The sequence below is a fragment of the Notothenia rossii genome (genome assembly GCF_949606895.1).
Source record: "Notothenia rossii genome assembly, chromosome: 12".
Lineage (NCBI taxonomy): Eukaryota > Metazoa > Chordata > Actinopteri > Perciformes > Nototheniidae > Notothenia > Notothenia rossii.
Window position 1 is genome coordinate 16,056,630 of NC_136911.1, and position 16,162 is coordinate 16,072,791.

General features: G+C 42.5%; 1 protein-coding gene across 9 annotated transcripts in view; it reads right to left on the reverse strand.

Annotated features, from left to right (window-relative positions):
- Positions 1 to 16,162, reverse strand: part of scrib (scribble planar cell polarity protein) — a 65,537-nt gene that overhangs the window by 17,147 nt on the left and 32,228 nt on the right. For 7 of the 9 annotated variants that reach the window (XM_079661617.1, XM_079661623.1, XM_079661618.1 and 4 more), the window contains 18 exons: positions 15,568 to 15,734; positions 15,002 to 15,129; positions 13,844 to 13,960; positions 13,486 to 13,665; positions 13,014 to 13,403; positions 11,284 to 11,346; positions 8,638 to 8,727; positions 8,471 to 8,548; positions 7,998 to 8,315; positions 6,784 to 6,864; positions 4,916 to 5,164; positions 4,112 to 4,222; positions 3,856 to 4,032; positions 3,633 to 3,749; positions 3,111 to 3,299; positions 2,860 to 2,979; positions 1,087 to 1,143; positions 448 to 504 (listed from right to left, as the gene is read on the reverse strand). In XM_079661617.1, the coding sequence (XP_079517743.1) occupies positions 448 to 504; positions 1,087 to 1,143; positions 2,860 to 2,979; positions 3,111 to 3,299; positions 3,633 to 3,749; positions 3,856 to 4,032; positions 4,112 to 4,222; positions 4,916 to 5,164; positions 6,784 to 6,864; positions 7,998 to 8,315; positions 8,471 to 8,548; positions 8,638 to 8,727; positions 11,284 to 11,346; positions 13,014 to 13,403; positions 13,486 to 13,665; positions 13,844 to 13,960; positions 15,002 to 15,129; positions 15,568 to 15,734 (2,689 nt within the window). The remainder of the gene's footprint in view (positions 1 to 447; positions 505 to 1,086; positions 1,144 to 2,859; positions 2,980 to 3,110; positions 3,300 to 3,632; positions 3,750 to 3,855; positions 4,033 to 4,111; positions 4,223 to 4,915; positions 5,165 to 6,783; positions 6,865 to 7,997; positions 8,316 to 8,470; positions 8,549 to 8,637; positions 8,728 to 11,283; positions 11,347 to 13,013; positions 13,404 to 13,485; positions 13,666 to 13,843; positions 13,961 to 15,001; positions 15,130 to 15,567; positions 15,735 to 16,162) is intronic. The other 2 variants (XM_079661619.1, XM_079661624.1) reach the window with 2 other exon arrangements.

Here is a 16,162-nt window from a genome sequence, read left to right on the forward strand (position 1 = left end):
TTCCCGTACGCTTTTTCCCTGGTAGTTACAGAACATAAGACGCAGGTATAACAGATCCACACTAGGTGGGTCAAATATTTAGTTAAAAACTTTTCTTCACAATTTAGTCAGTCCCTAAACCTAATGTGCATTGTCGCTGCTATTGTATCTACATTAAATACAAAAAACATGTGTACCTATAGAGAGGAGTTATTAGAGGGTAATATACATTTAGCATCAACAACCAGCTGCCTTGTCAATCATAGTAACATCTACCAGCAAGTTAGAGTACTCTCGATAGAACTTTCTCAATTTTAATGAGTTACTTTTTTAAGGACATAGAGATTATTTTCTTTCAGTTTCCAAATAGAAATAACATGTTAAAATCCTGTGGCAGTAGTGCTGTGGTATTTCTGATCAGACTTCCATGAAGGTTGTCTGCAGAGCTGCCGATGAGGAGTGTCTCACCTCAGTCTCCTCTTCTAGCAGGCGGTTTGCCTCCTCTCGCTCCAAGCGCATACGCTCCTTCACCAAGAAAGGAAGAGGAGGAGGAGGAGGAGGAGGAGGAGGAGGAGGAGGAGGAGGAGGAGGAGGAGGAGGAGAGTAGAGCAGGGAAGAGACCCAACCAACCATACACAGTGATGCGATGAGAGGTGAAATGGAAGAGTTACAGAAGAGGAAAGAAGTGTTTCAGTGGAGAGATGGAGGAAAAACAACAGTGGAGAGGTGGTATGGAGATGGGATGATCAAATCAAACACACGAATAGTAAAGGAGAGATAAAAACAGAAGGGAAAGAAAGGATAGAATCCGCACACATTAGAAAGTACTCTATTCATTAGCTATCGGAGCAGAAAAAAAAAGCATGCAAGGTGGGACATTGCAGGAATAGCTTTCAAACACATTACCACACAGGGTGCAGAGGAAAAGCTTCATTCACCCGGTAACAGATGAACTCTAAAAGCTCCACCCTACAGTACTGCACAGACTTCTGCATTTTCTATGGAGCAGGAACTGTCTTATCTTACCTTGCTGCATCGCTATCTATCTGCTGATCCGATACAATTTTCCCTTTCCCAAAACAGTCATGGGTTTTCAAAATCACTTACCACTTTCTCCATCTCTTCTCGCTCCCACTGTGATGTCTCTCTCACCATCTCAGACTCCTGGGGGAAAGCAACATTTCAGATCTTTACAATTGTAATAAGGGTGTCTTTTTTTGATACAATTATATAAATGATTTCTGACTGTGTGTGCTCTACAAAAAATGATCAAGTGCGCAGAGGGACAGAAAGAAGCATTCTATAAACCAACAAGCCCCTACATTCCTTTGGTACGGGCAGACTACCAAAAGCTCATCTGAACAAAATAAAACAACTGTGTTGGCGCTTTCTGGGAGCTGCGGTGAAAAGATAGGTATGTGCCGTGTGGGTGGTTGGGGAGAGAGTCAAAGTCCACGGGTGTTAAAAAGTCCACCTGCTAACACCAAACTGCTGTGGAAGCATAGTGTTGGTGGGACAGAACTGCTGTTCGAAACAGCTGATTCATGTGTTGACTTCCTGGTATGTGGAGGTACTGTGTTTCCCGACACTGTTTACTTCCCATTTACTGGGATTTTGGGCTTTGTCTGACCTTAACTTCACAGATAATGTTAAATTAGAAATTAAAAAGGGGTCTTATTATTATTATCAGGTTGATATTTCTATGTGTGCTTCGACTGTGACATGTTTACATGCATAAACGTTCAAAAAGGTCTTTATTTTTCTCATATTGTGTGTGCTACAGCATCTCTTTTCACCCTCTGTCTAAAATGAGACCCCAGTCTGCTCTGATTGGTTAGTTGTCCAGCTCTGTTGTGATTGGTCAACCACTTATGGCGCATTTCCATTGCAGGGCCTCGCTCGGCTTAGCACGGTATAGTTAGGCCTTGTTAGGACTGGCTCACTTTATGCTCTGTTTCCATTACAGTTTAGTAGCTGGGGCAGTAACTATAGTAACGCAGTGTAGGCGGAGCCGTGACGTCATCTTCAATGCAAACCACAGAAAAACAACATCAGCCGTTAGCTGTTAGCACTCAAGCTCACAGCTCCTCATATCTGTTCAGAAACTAGACAAAAGTTAAACAACTACAAACCACACTGTCTGTGTCATGGTGAATACAGTCGCTGGTTTATTTATGTCTGTATAGGCCGTTGTTGTGAGTGTGGACGGTCGGAGCATATATTGCGTTAGCTTTTTTAGACAACACGCATTTTAAAAAGCTTTTCGCCTGCCGTCTGTCTGCAGACTTGTCAAAGCATTAATTCATGGTTTTTACTAACCGGTATCAGTATGTTGTTACTTCTGCATCATTTTGAAACAATTACAATTAAATCACGGTCAAATATGTTCATTTTGTTGTAGTTGTAGCCCCCTTGCCAGCGATTCTCTCTCTAGTTTAGCATACTCAGCACGACTCAGCCTGGTTGTTGGCCCGCTAAGAACCTCGATTTTATGGGGCCAGAAAACTGTGAAATAGTACCCGCTAGCCGGTACTACGCCTAGTGGAAACGCAACCAAAAACGGGCCGTGCACGGTACGCTTAAACCGCGCTGTAGTGGAAATGCGCCATTGGAGTTGTTTTGCCTCTTAGCCTATAATGTACAATGTCTTGGAGCGCTAGCCAATTAAAGTGTGATTGTACATAATGATTTCTCCATGTTATGGAAGAAAATAAAGGATTTCAATAGATGCGTTTCAGGCAGGGGGGAACTTTGGAATGTTAGCCTTTGCAGACCATTTGCATGCACAAAAACCTATAACACACCCCAAAAGCATAATAGGGCACCTTTAAGATATATAATCAGTGATGATATATTATCAGTATATAATCTGTACAGTACCTTCAGCATGATCTCCATCTCCTCAGGGCTCAGGTCTCGGTCTATCGATGAGATGCTCTCCATGCTGTTCTTACGGACGATGCCGGTGGCAAATGGGTTGGCAATAATGCCGGGAGACGCCTGGATATAGACACAAACAAGATGGTTGTTTAAAGTTTCTTTCCAAAATCAAAACAGATTGGGTAATTTTAGGAAAAAGTACATATGATCAACATTGCTGGCAATTTGTCTAACTGCTGCTGTTGTCTCACCTCCACGCCCGTCATTTTTTGTGGGTCGAATCCGTCACACATCAGCATGACCAGAGAGTCTCCTACAGCCCGGAGCACTCGCACCGCCTCTGTGTGCGTCATCCCCAGCAGGCTGTGGTTGTTCACCTCCAGGATACGCATCCCAACCTTCAGTCTGCGGTCTCTTGCTGCAGCACCGCTCGAACTCACCTGTTTAATATCAACCAAAGGAGAAGTTAGTCGAAACTACATTTGTAATTTAATGTTATCTTAAACACAACTCTAAAAACGTCGTCCTTAATAATAACGTTGTCATAAAAGCTAATACTACTTTTAAATGAGTGCCAATTCTCCCAGCATTGATTGAGCGCAATTTATTGGGATTTTACTTTTAATAAAATGGACTATTTTACAAATCTGTTGCTATCCAACCAATATGGCTTGTGCAGCTAATGCTTAAAACAAAACACTCTTTGGGATTCCTTCAGACATGGTAAAGACTAAGTATTTTATTATATTAATATAATAATGTTGTTCACATACCTTAGAGATGAAGATGCCTTCATCTGTAGGGTCAAAGGGGTTTCCTGCGTGACCCTTGGCCCCTCCACGAATACTGATGCCGAGCTTCTCCCCTGGCTGCTTATTGATTACAATTTCCTGCAATGATACAGACACAGCTCATCAGGCAAGGTGGAGCAAGCATTTTCCAATATTATGAAGTCTATATTAGTACATGTATATTCAGTTGTTTCAGCGGACTCACCTGCATCCCAGGCGGGGAAGGGTCCCTCCGCACCAGCATACGGATCTCCTGCTTGTTGGCCAGCAGCGCTCGCACAGCTTCCTGGTGTGTGGCGTGACGCAGATCGATGGCGTTCACTTCCAAAATTCGGTCCCCAACACGCAGTCCACTTTCACACGCTAGGCCGTTAGGAATCACCTGATAGGATAGATGGAAGGTGAGACACAACATGTATTGAAGGAGATGCAAACAACTCGCAACTCTTTCAAAGTCCTACCTTTGAGATGAACACCCCGGGTTCATTGATGCCAAACGGGTGACTGGCATGATCACTGCCTCCCACAATGCTTAGGCCTAGTGGCCCGCCTGACTTTAACAGGATCACTTCCTGTTAGGGTGAGAGGTAAAAGACTTGTTTTAGCAAGGCTTTTGAGATTATTAAAGAAATCAAGACCAGGTGACAATCATTTCTACATCTAACACAAACAAACCAATCAACTGCCAGAGCTGCAACAACTTGTCCATTGATCGATCCCAAACTAAAATAATCACCAACCATTTTGATAATCGCTTAATGGTCATTCTTTTAAACCAAAAATGGCAAAACAAGTTGTTTTCCGCTTCTCAGATAAGAGGATTTTGTTGTTTTCACTGTTTAATATTGTATTATAACTGAATATCTTTAGTCATCAGCATTTCCCAACAATTTTCAGATAATTTAAAAATAATTAATCGATTCATTCAGAAAAGAATCGGCATAGTAAAGAGATAAAGTTGCAGCCCTACCTACTCCAAACCCTTATATGTCATGTCTCTTTACAGGCCAAAGCCACGATTAGGTAAAGAGTAACATATTGGCATTATTGACAACTGGAAAAGCTACACTCTATAAAAGCAAACCATTATTCATTATTAGCCTTCATACCATGCACCATCTTCTCTGGAACTGGAACGCATTGAGGATATTGCAGGGGCCAGATAAACAAACATTAATGCTGAATGCCTGCAGGAGCTTTCTACAGCTTAGTCTAATACATTACAAATATATTAAACACACTGAAGTCGCCCTTAGAGGTCTCACCTCGATGGGATACTCGTCCTCCATGCGGCTCAGGTTGTTCCCATGCATGGTGAGGCCGTCCTCCTCCTGGTCCGGTGAGTCTGAGGGTTCTGGGGGTGGAGGGGAGTGGGCTCGTGCCCGGGATTGACCTGGAGAGCCCCCTGGTGCATTCAGGTCTCGCTCCACCACAAGGGCAATGGTGGGGGAGGTGCCGGTAAGGAGTGCTACTGCCTGGTCATGCCTGGCCTCTGTCATGTCTACACCATTGATCTGCATCGACAGTAAAAACCAACCAGGAGGGTGTCAGCCCACCAGGACGCTCCCAATTTAAGCAGGCCACAGGGGCCATTGGGCGATGAACATTAAGAAAGAAAGACATGCTGAAAATGGCATGCAGCCATCAGTCTTCTCTCATCTCTATCAGAGTGTTTATTCAACATCTACAAAATTATGATCTGTTAATTGCAGTTTGTGAGTGCACCAAAGTGAGTACTGTTAATAGAAAAATAAGCCAACACCTGTACAGAGCAACAGGAAGAGGCAGAGAAAAGGAGTGAGAGGGGGGAACAGCGGGCTGATGCTGGCCACTTAAGCTGGCAGAGCTTCCCTGATGCAGAAATGCTACTAGCTAAAAAGCTATTATCTCCCCAAAAAGTCATAGAAATGTAATATAATCAGTTAAAATCATTTTCCATCCCTTTTTTGCTTTTCTTACTTAAAACACAAGTCGAAATGTTTCCAAAAAGTTTGATCTCAAGTCAACAAAAGCAAGAAAGGAAATCCGTAGTATAATTAAATGACTAGTTTTGGTTTTAGATTAGGGGGAAGCTTTTAGGCATGCAAATCTTAAAACTATTCTTTGGTCCAAAGTGACACGCAGAGGTCAGCACTGACCCGACAGTACCAGCTCTTACCATCGGCTGATATGCTGCTGCATACAGGCTCCGCCAACTCCAACCCAACACCATACCCACCACCAAGCAGGCAAGGATGTGCACGTTATACATTAGGGAGCATGCAGATGTGAGAAGGAGAGAAAAGAGGAAGCCTACAAATAGATTGAAATATAAAAGAGCTGAGAAACTGCCAGAGGGAAGAAGAGAGTTAACCCGGGAAGAGAGCAAAGGGGATAATTCAGGAAGCTGAGATTCTCGGAGCAGAATGTGCATTAACGAAACAGTAATGAGCAGGAGCAGTCTAACATTTGCCACACTTGGAAAAGGAACCGCTAAAAACAATCTTCTCAGTAGTAATGTGGGTGTGACAGGACGAACACATGCAATACGAAAGTTACCATTATGCTGGCAGAAAAAGCCAAGATTGGAGTGTGATCAGCAGAGGGAACAGTAGAGCATTGAGAGGTCATGCGGTAAGCCCTTAGTAGTGACAATTCTGCATCACTTCAACCAAAAGAGATCCATTATTTCTATCTAAAGAGAGACCTGGGTCAGAATTAGTCAAATGAGAGTTAATTCTGTGCATGTGGTAATACAAGTAAGTCTGACTATCATTAATATGACAAGACATAGTTTGAGGGATGAGAGCATTGTTGAGGGCACATTCAAAATGTAAATTATAAAACACCTCGCATTGATGACATACATGATTTGTTTCTTTGACATTATGCAAGATTGGATAAAAACTGCAAAACTGAGAAAAATGGCCGAGATCTAGATCAACAAAGAGAACATCGTCAGCCAATGCTCTTGATTAACATTGATCTTGTTAATTTATTAAAATACTATGCATTTCATTTCAAGCTATTCTTAAATCCCAACTGGAGACAAAGAAATAAAACGATTCCCTTTCTCACATCTGAAAACATTTTAGCGCTAATGCTAATTTGATAACGCCCAGAGGGAGGTGTGGGGGCGATGAGTAGTACTCACGGAGATCACTCTGTCACCAACACGCAGTGTGCTGTCTCTGTTCGCTGCTCCCCCTTCTGCGATCCGAGAGATGTAGATTGCCTGAAACATTGTTAAATGTTAACATGTTTATGTACATTTGCTCATACATTACTCAAATGGATGTGCCATTTCTGCAAACTGTTTTTTCAAGAGACATTGTGAATCTTTGTGTCAGGGACAGGCTGGTGGTAAGGGGGTCTGGTGCAACAGGCTGCAATGCTGCGATGACTCAGTGTGCTAACTGAGAGCTGTCTGAGTTACCGGTTAGTCACTGTGTGGTATCACGATTGATCTGAGGCCAACATAGAACTTTCTATACAAAGTGAGCCAGTGGTAATTGATAAAGGGATTCTAAGATAGTAGCAGCCCACAATGGCACACATCAAACCCATATATACATGACAACAGCAGCCTCTGATCACTAAGACACAACAGGACTCTACAGCACAGGCAGCACAAATCACGACCTCTGTGACATATTGGCCGCTTTCTCAGGCAAAGTTGTTTAGCAAATAAAAACATAGCTGAATCAAAGCAGAATGTAGAAACACATGCAGGAGCAAAGTCTACAGCACCTCCTCCTCAGATTAACCAACAGCCAACAGCAGAGTCACTGCATCCATTTCAAAAAGCTTTTGAAAGTGAGGCAAGACTTACAGACCTGCCTAAACGTTTATGAGTCTTTTCCTCTTTCCGGGCTCGCTGAGCTGCATGAGTAGCAATGCCGTTCTGCTCTGGCCCAAATATACACCTCAGCCCGTCCAGTTAGAGTGGACTATCAGGTGTCAGGGCGGGCTATTCATATCTCCGTCTCCCTGGTGATGTCTGTAAACGGTGCAGCTAGAATAGAGAGATCCCTGAGACTGTTACTGTAAACACTTAGTGACCTTACTTATTAGCGTTTGTATGAGCGATTAGCTTTAGATCATTTCTGTATCATTTTTGCCAGGGCCTTTTCAATGTATGTTAAAGGGTTGGGATGATTCATTAAGGGCTGCAACTGACCTTTATGTACATAACCAAATCATCTATCACACATCATGCATGAAAAATAAATCATCAAGTTTGACAAATTGGAACCTGCAAAATATTTTAGGATATAAAAATATAATTTTAGAAGATGTTCTACATTCTTTATAAAACGTTACGTCTAGGTTTAGTCAGTGTGGTTGGGGTGTGTTGGCATGTCTCACTGTGTCTGCTGTGCGGTAGGGGGTGGAGCCTTTGCCCCCTGCGATGCTGAAGCCCAGCCCCTTGTCGTTTCGCAGCAAGCAGGTGGAGAGCCGCTCCTGTGGCCCCTTGGGAGCCGTCTCTATGTTGAAGGCGATGCCACTGCTCCGTCTCTCGCGGGGGAAATAGTCGTCTTCCGGCCTCAGTGGCGTGGTGGTGATGGCGTTCTCCGGCTCCACCATATGCTCCCGCAGCACAGACATGGAAACTGAAGCACCAGAGCTCCGAAGAGCTTCAACCGCCGTGTGATGTTCTGCTTCGTGGAGGTCCACTCCATTCACCTGCGACGAGCAGAGGGAGGGAGTGACTGACTGGTAATGACTGGTATTATTATTATTATTATTATTATTATTATTATTATTATTATTAAAGCTGTTCAATGAAAAAGAGTACCATAAAACAGAGGAAGGTGCTGCGTTAACACAACGGGTTTTACCTCTAGGAGTTTGTCTCCCACTTTTACCCCTGCTCTTGCGGCGGGGCCATCTTCAGACACTCTGGAGATGAAAATTCCCTAAAAACACAAACAGAAGATAATTTCTTTGTATAATCTACGGCTTCTGTTTCTTTTAAAAGTACTCAGACTCCAGACACACATCTTACCTCATCATCTCCCTTGTAAGGTGTAGATCCTTTCCCTCCGGCAATGCTGATACCGAGGCCGCCAGTCTGTCGCATGATGATCAGCGAGTGCTGCAAGTTGAGGAGGGGGGAGTCAGCACAACTACTAATGAAACCCTCTGAACACCACTCAGCTCAGGACGGATTGAGAGGGAGGAGGGCCCACCATTTTGTTATTTTACAAACAACAACAAAAAAAGAGATGATCTTAAACTGTGATATAAATGATGGGAGACCTCCCTCTTTCTGCCAGAGGGTGGTGTCAGTGTAATCACAGCAGCATCCTCTCACTCATGCTCATAGATGGATGGAGAGACACTTTGACTTGTCTTGAGCCTAAAGTCAGTTTTAAGTGGAAGTTGGACTTTTGTGCCTTTTAATTGAGCTTTAAATGACCTTTTTAGTTAGTATGCTTGCCTTTGTATGTGTACTTAAAACAGCATGGTCAAAAATAATTGGTTTTCAACCATTATCCACTTAACTGACAGTTGACTTCAGACAAAGCGAACACACTTGTCTAAAGACCTCTTCAATTTAACTCACAGAGGCTTGACCCTTACTAAAAGACTACAATGTGTCTTGTGTATGTACGGGAGGAGGGCCTTTAAACACCAGGTAAGGCGTAAAACTGTGTATATATATACTGTGTAATTGCAAGCCATGCAAAAAGGGGAGGGATTGCAAACAAATGAGGGACAGGTGGAAGGAAAAAGGAGAAATAAAAGGAGTATGTGGTGTCCTGGCTGTGAAGACGGTTTTACACTTGTAGTGTGGATACCCGTGCATTTTTTGTAATGAGATGACAAACATTTCTTAAGCAAACAAATCAGACATAAATACAATAGTCTAACAAATACTGGCAGAGACAATTTTCATAAAATACTAAATACCACTTTAAGTTTGAGTAAAAGTTTTCTTCTCCATCAACGAGTATTCATTTAAAACACTAGAAACAAAATCATGCTAAAAAAAGAAACATATTGTGTAGAAAGATTACCAATGAAGTTTTAGACTTTTCTACAATTGAACCCCAAAATCATTTTTCAAATACTCTCTTTTCTGAAGTGTTTTTTTATCCATCTCGATTGTTTTGGTGTGATGTTTTTTTGTGTGTGCTTTAAACGCTAATACAGCTGACATCAGGAAACACTAGGCAAGGCAACACACACCAAAACAAATAAATAGTAGCAGCAAGTGACAGAAAAACATTGTTTGATTTTGGGGTTAACTGTCCCTTTAAGTCATGACATCATAACATCTATACAAGTTAACAATTTGAAAATGAGACTGCTGGGAAGTGATCGTCATCCCTCTTCATCAGTCTTGAGATCCTCTTCTGGTCGTTGATGAGTAACCTACTTTGTACCAAACAGAAGCACCTGGAGGAAGCTGGTGAAGCAGCCCATTCATTCCAGGGCAACACAGCGTGGACAGGGGAGGAAAGGGTGCAAAGCAGCAGGAGCAGGAGAAAGGTGGAGGAACAGAGATGGAGCGTGGCAGGACCTGGTGCTGGACTCGTATTCATTCTTCTGTGTCAACGGTCAAAATTTGAGCTATTTTGAGTATTCCAAGTGTTGAAGGAAAAGTTGATTAATGACAAATGTCTAAACCTGAATGTAGAACCTGAGGAAGACGTCACAGCTGTGGGCAGCCAGGGGATTCATAATGATTGGAAAAACAGGGATTCCAACACGTCGACTTTGTCAAAAGGTGGTTGATTCTACATGATATGCAATGAAGTGGATATTACCAACAGTCATTTCATCACATATTCTGCTGACACTCAGAGTTCTCTACTTGATATTTACTTAGAATTGTTTATTCTGTCAATGTCCTTGCAAAGCCCAAAGATTAAACACGATCATTCTGTTTAACTAACAGCCTTTCCCGCAGGCCCCAGTATGCAGGGCTTTAAGGTTAACCCTTTCCTGTACGAACTTAAGACAAATGGAGACTAGCTTTAATAAAATGTTACTGTTAGTAGCCATTTCACTTTAGTATTTATTGACATTTTTTCCTGTGACTCCTAAAAGGATACACCACACTTCCTACAGATGCACAAATCATGTTCCAAAGGCAAAACATATAAAAAGGTGATTCTATTAATTATAAAATAACACCTCTTCTGACCTTTCGTGGTAAATCTTAGGTTTAGTCTTTTGGTCTTCAGAGATGCAACTAAAAGGTCTGAGGCTTCACTCAAACTTTTGAAATACAGAAGCATATTTTACAATAGTCACATCATGAGTCCTAATTGAAAGAGATACAGTTGGTCATTCATATAAATAAAAGAGAAGTGCATGCTCAAATAGTATTAACTGAAGCTGATTGGATGCATGGATAGAACTGAACAATGTGTTAATGTCTGGAAACATAGTGTAATCTCCCAGGATGCACTGAAACACAGCAATGTGAATCCTCATTGCAAGCTTACTCTCATGGCTACAAGTCTCCTGCATCCAGGTTCTGCCACACATCTCATGAATGAGTTGTGGTTAGAGGGTCCCAGTGATTGGCTTGGGTTAACCCTGTGGATTCTGTGGGGACTTTCTCCACCTCGGGATACAGGTGAGTGGGTGAGTGAGGGACACAGAGAAACAGAGTGGATGGGAAAGAGTATGTACAGACCTCTTCCTCCTCAATTCGAGCAGGTTCAATCAGCAGATTATTGACTTGATCAAATTTCACCCCCTGTTAGGACAGGAACCAGCGAGAGGCATGCGGATTAGTCAGGCCAAAATAAAAATATGCTCACACACACACATACTAAAAAAATTAAAATCCCTTTCTCACACTCTCCATAAACTTCACCAAACACACCCAACACTCCACTGTCTGCTTGCAGGTTGTAGAACCTTCAATCCACTGGGATGGACCCCCTTAGAGCAGAAGCAATGTCACATTCACCCCCCAGCCACCAGAAGCAAATACAGGCAGAGATGGAAAGACAAGACCAAGGAGCTGAGCTACAGGGCAGAGAGAGCGGACAGGAGAAAGCAAAAGCTCCCATACCAGAATAAGCTCAGCCTCCACACCACAGAAAGCAAATTCCTCCAGGGGCAAGCTTTGATTTAGACAAAAAGCCTACTTTGTACAAACAAAAGCTTACAGTTACAGTACATTTACAGCTTACAAATAACCCAAGATATCTACAAGCTGACTTTACAAAAGTAATTCAGAGAAAAATATATATTTGATTAAATGAATTTGATTCAGAAGAATGATGAAGAATCGTACTGTCTATAACAATTCAAACATCCCATAAATGATTATTACCATATTACACAAACAAGGATCGTTGGATCTCACATTCCAGCTCTGCCAATACATGTTCTGGTGGGTCTGAGGTCAGCCACACAAACACACATCCCCAAACACACACACAAAACAGATTTGGTAAGATGATGATGTTTGATCACAGCGCTGAAAAGGATTTCTATAATCAGCATGAAAAATCAAAACATTTTTCATTAAGACCCAAAATAGTGTTGATCGATAAGGAGATTACGTTTCATAAGCGGCACCGACGCAGACTTCATTCACACTTACAAACACACACACTGTTATAAGAGCAGAGTTTGAAATGTCATTATTGAACTAAAACAGGAGACGGCTGATAATTGACTGAGAAGATCATTTCTAGACTGGGCCAGTGTTGGGGAAGAAAAGCCTGCAGAGGCTTGTGTGGAAGGAATGTTATCATTACAATAAAAGTCTATGTGTTATCTTAATTCTGCAAAAACAAAGCTATTTCATGTGAAAGCACAGAGTGAATTTCTCAAATGTGTCCCTAAGTATGAGACTATACAATAATGTTTCGGTTTTGGTTGTTTATGTGTCAAAATAGTCCTAAATGATGTGAGGTATTGGAAGGCATTATCAGCAATGACCTCTGGGTGTTTGTAGGCGTTTGGTGAAGGACGGAAAGCATAGTTCGGAGACTGTTGCAGAGTTTGTGGTTAAACCACAAACTCCACTCCTGAGAAACACATTACCCTTGATTTACAGCATAGGGTAGTCGCTTCATTTGCACAATGGCCCTGCATGCAATGCCACATCCTTAATAAATACTGGCAGCTCACTCCAAACTGAATGCAACTTGCAAGGTGGTAAGGGCACTCTATGCATACATTATTAAGTGTGTGCATAGATGCAATGAGCAAGCAAAACATATATTCAATTTAAATACATGAATAGAAATGACTTCCTGTTCTGCACTATTCCTTATCCATAGACTACATTTGTACACATGTGCATAAATGTTTGTAGGGAAATAAAAAAATGTGCTATCATATTCCTCCCACCTATTCTCCATATTCCTGAAATACACCCTAAGAGTGGTGGGATCACCCCTTTACCTTTACTAGACTGGAGTTGACCTGGAGCCGACTGTCTTCCAGCGCCTCCATCCTGGGAAGGTGCTGAGGGGTGCACATACCCTGCTCTTCCTCGTCCTCGTCCTCCTCTTCCTCCTCCTCTTCCTCCTCTTCCTCTGCGGGCTTTGTGGGAGAGTTCATGCTCTCGGGGTTGAAGCCCTGCAGCAGGGCAGCCACAGTCTCAGGTTTGGGCAGCTTGGTGATCTTGAAGTGCTTCTTGTAGTGCGGCGTGTCCTTTCTGATCAGACGCTGCTTCTCTGCGGGAAACACAGGCCTCTCTTCCTCGTCACTCCTCTCTCCATCTTCCCTGTTCTCCTCGTCGTCGTCATCCAAACCCCGGATGATGGGCTCTTCTGCAAAGTGCACAGTGGGCTGGAGAAAAGAGAAGATTGAGATTGAATTTGTTTAGAAGATGACATGTAACTAAATGTTGTATCATTTTGTAAATATTCACCTCAATGTACTCCACTTCCATCTCGTCCAGCTCGTCATCATAATGAGGGGCGTGGCCATCTACAAAGTCCTCCCTCTGCGACGTCACATTCTGCCTCTCCTCATGGGAGGTGGCAGACAGCGTGCTATTGGACACCTGAGAGTCATGGCTCTGATTGGAGAGGTCACTGAGCCGTTTCTCCTAAATCAAAAAGTTTGATTCATCAGAATCTTGTACTAAAGTCATGATGCCTTGTGTCTACTTCCTACAGCAGCAGGCCATTTGTCACAAAATAAGATTAGGGCAAGAAAATAACAAATCTCTAAATAATAACTGTCAGAATAGACACAATAATCAATATACAGTATGTGGTATGTACCTGTGAATCAGGAGACTCTTCATCCCTGGATGTGTAAGCTTCATTCCTCCTCTCCTCAATCACCTTCTTCATCACCTTCAGCTCATTGGGGTGCGGTGTAGCTCTTCGCTGAAGACCCTGACACAAAGTTGGTAACAACAACTTTAGTCAATCATAATGTTAAACAAGTCAAGGAAAATGTCAGATGACTTTGTGACAGTAAACATTTATTAATTTGGACTTTATGTCACACTTGAAGCATTATAGTTTTCAATCAAGATCTCAATCAAATGCCAACAGAGATGTAGTATTAAGGCTGATACTATACTGATTACTATAATAACTACCGTCATTTTTGGACTATAAGCCGCGCCTTTTTCCCCATTTTTCGACCCTGCGGCTTATATACCGGTGCGGCTAATCTATGGATTTGTACAGCTAACGGCCACTAGGGGACCTCCTAAATCTATGGATTGTACAGGTTACAGTCCACCACCTTTAACTCTATGGGCTCTATGGCCGGTCCGCGCCCCCCACCTTTAAGCGGCGGGCTCCAGCAGGAAAAGCTGGAGGCCGGAAAAGAGTGAGACAGGTAGCGCGCAAAAGTAAAAGTGGAACCGAGAGTGGTACGTGAGACAGAACGAGAGCAAGACAGACAGACATTACGAGAGCGAGACAGTTTGTCCCCGTACCACTGGTTGAAAACCACTGCTGTAGATCACTGCCGGTACGTGCGCTGGGAGCGCACCGTTTAAGTTTGAAAGTTGAAAAGTTTGTGTGTCTGAAACGCTATGTGATACAGTACAGTTTACACAGCACAGTACATGTTCTGTAGCTACTATTGCACTAAATGGTAGCACTTGAATACGTTATGCAAATATGCAACTTGTTTGTTGAAATGTTAATAAATGGGAGCTTCCTCAAACAGCCATCTCTTTCCCGACAATCCCCTCTGTGCACGAACCCTTACATATGGTAATTAAACATTAAAACACCTGCGGCTTATAGTCCAGTGCGGCTTATATATGTACACATCATTCAATTTAGCTGCTGCGGCTTATATTCAGGTGCGCCTTATAGTCCGAAAATGACGGTAGAAAGCCAAAACGTGTAAATAATCTGAGCAAAATAGCATATACAGAAGATATAAAGTGACACTGCAGTGCTGCGTTTCCTCACTCTGCGCTCTGCAGCAGCCTCATCGTCCTCCTCCTGAGCCTTGGTCTCTTCCTGGAACTGAATGACTGACACTCTGTTCAGGTTGCTGTCCGTCCAGCTGTCGTCCACACTGTTCTGTAGCAAGTTCTCTGTGGAACAAAAAAAGTGTCAAATTTAGTTTCTAGCTGTAGATCAAAGAATCTCTTCCTGAATATGAGTCTCACAATCCATGTGTTTTACAAGCTATATCTGGTGAGCTTATTCAATCAAATCTATACACAATAACAAATAGCTTCAAATATAAGGACGGGAATACAATTAGCCATTAAGGCCTTAGTACAAATGTAGTATTCAAAATAGGGATCAATTGAAGGGATATGATACAAAAGCATGCAAAAAAATCATCATTAAATAAAAGTTATGATAAACAATTGATTTAAACTTTGATGCCGTTTGATAAGCCACATAGAAGGTTTGAGAAGCCCTTTAAATGACTGACACAGGCTTTCTCTATTTGCTGTACGCCTAATACAATACAATGACGATCCTATAAAAACGTCACATTGTGTTTACTGAGTGCTGCTCACCGAGGCTGGGGGAAGGCTGCTGAGGCAGTAGATAGCAGGTCAGCACCTTCTCTCCTGTCTGCTCATCATCCTCTGTCTGGAACTTGAGCATGGGCTGTGACTGGTTCTCTGCGAGCCACATGGCCTTCAGGTTGAGGTTTGTCAGGGCAAAAGGCAGGTTTTGTAATCTGGACAAAAGAAGAGGTAAGGAATGAGCCGGAAACTTTGAATTCTAGTAGGTTAAATGATATGGTCTTGGATATTTGAAGGGCCGTCGCAAAACTCAAACCTTGGTATTTAGAGTTTATGCAACGTTATAATTAATGAGTGTATATCTCAATGCTCACAGAGTCAAATAATTGCAGGGATAACCTCCATAACTCTGCAGACACCTTGCTCCCTTTGGAAATGGGCCACAACTCTTTGACAATGATGCATTTGCTTGAAGTTTTCTAATAGATTATTTTTCCATAATTTAGCAGCAGAGCTTTTGAAAAACATCCCTACAAGGTTATACTGATCACATTTAACAAGGGTACAACTGCAGGATGCTGGTAATGCTGAAAGTCCATTTTGGCAAAGGCATTCCAATGAAATCTTTGACCTTGGCATGTAT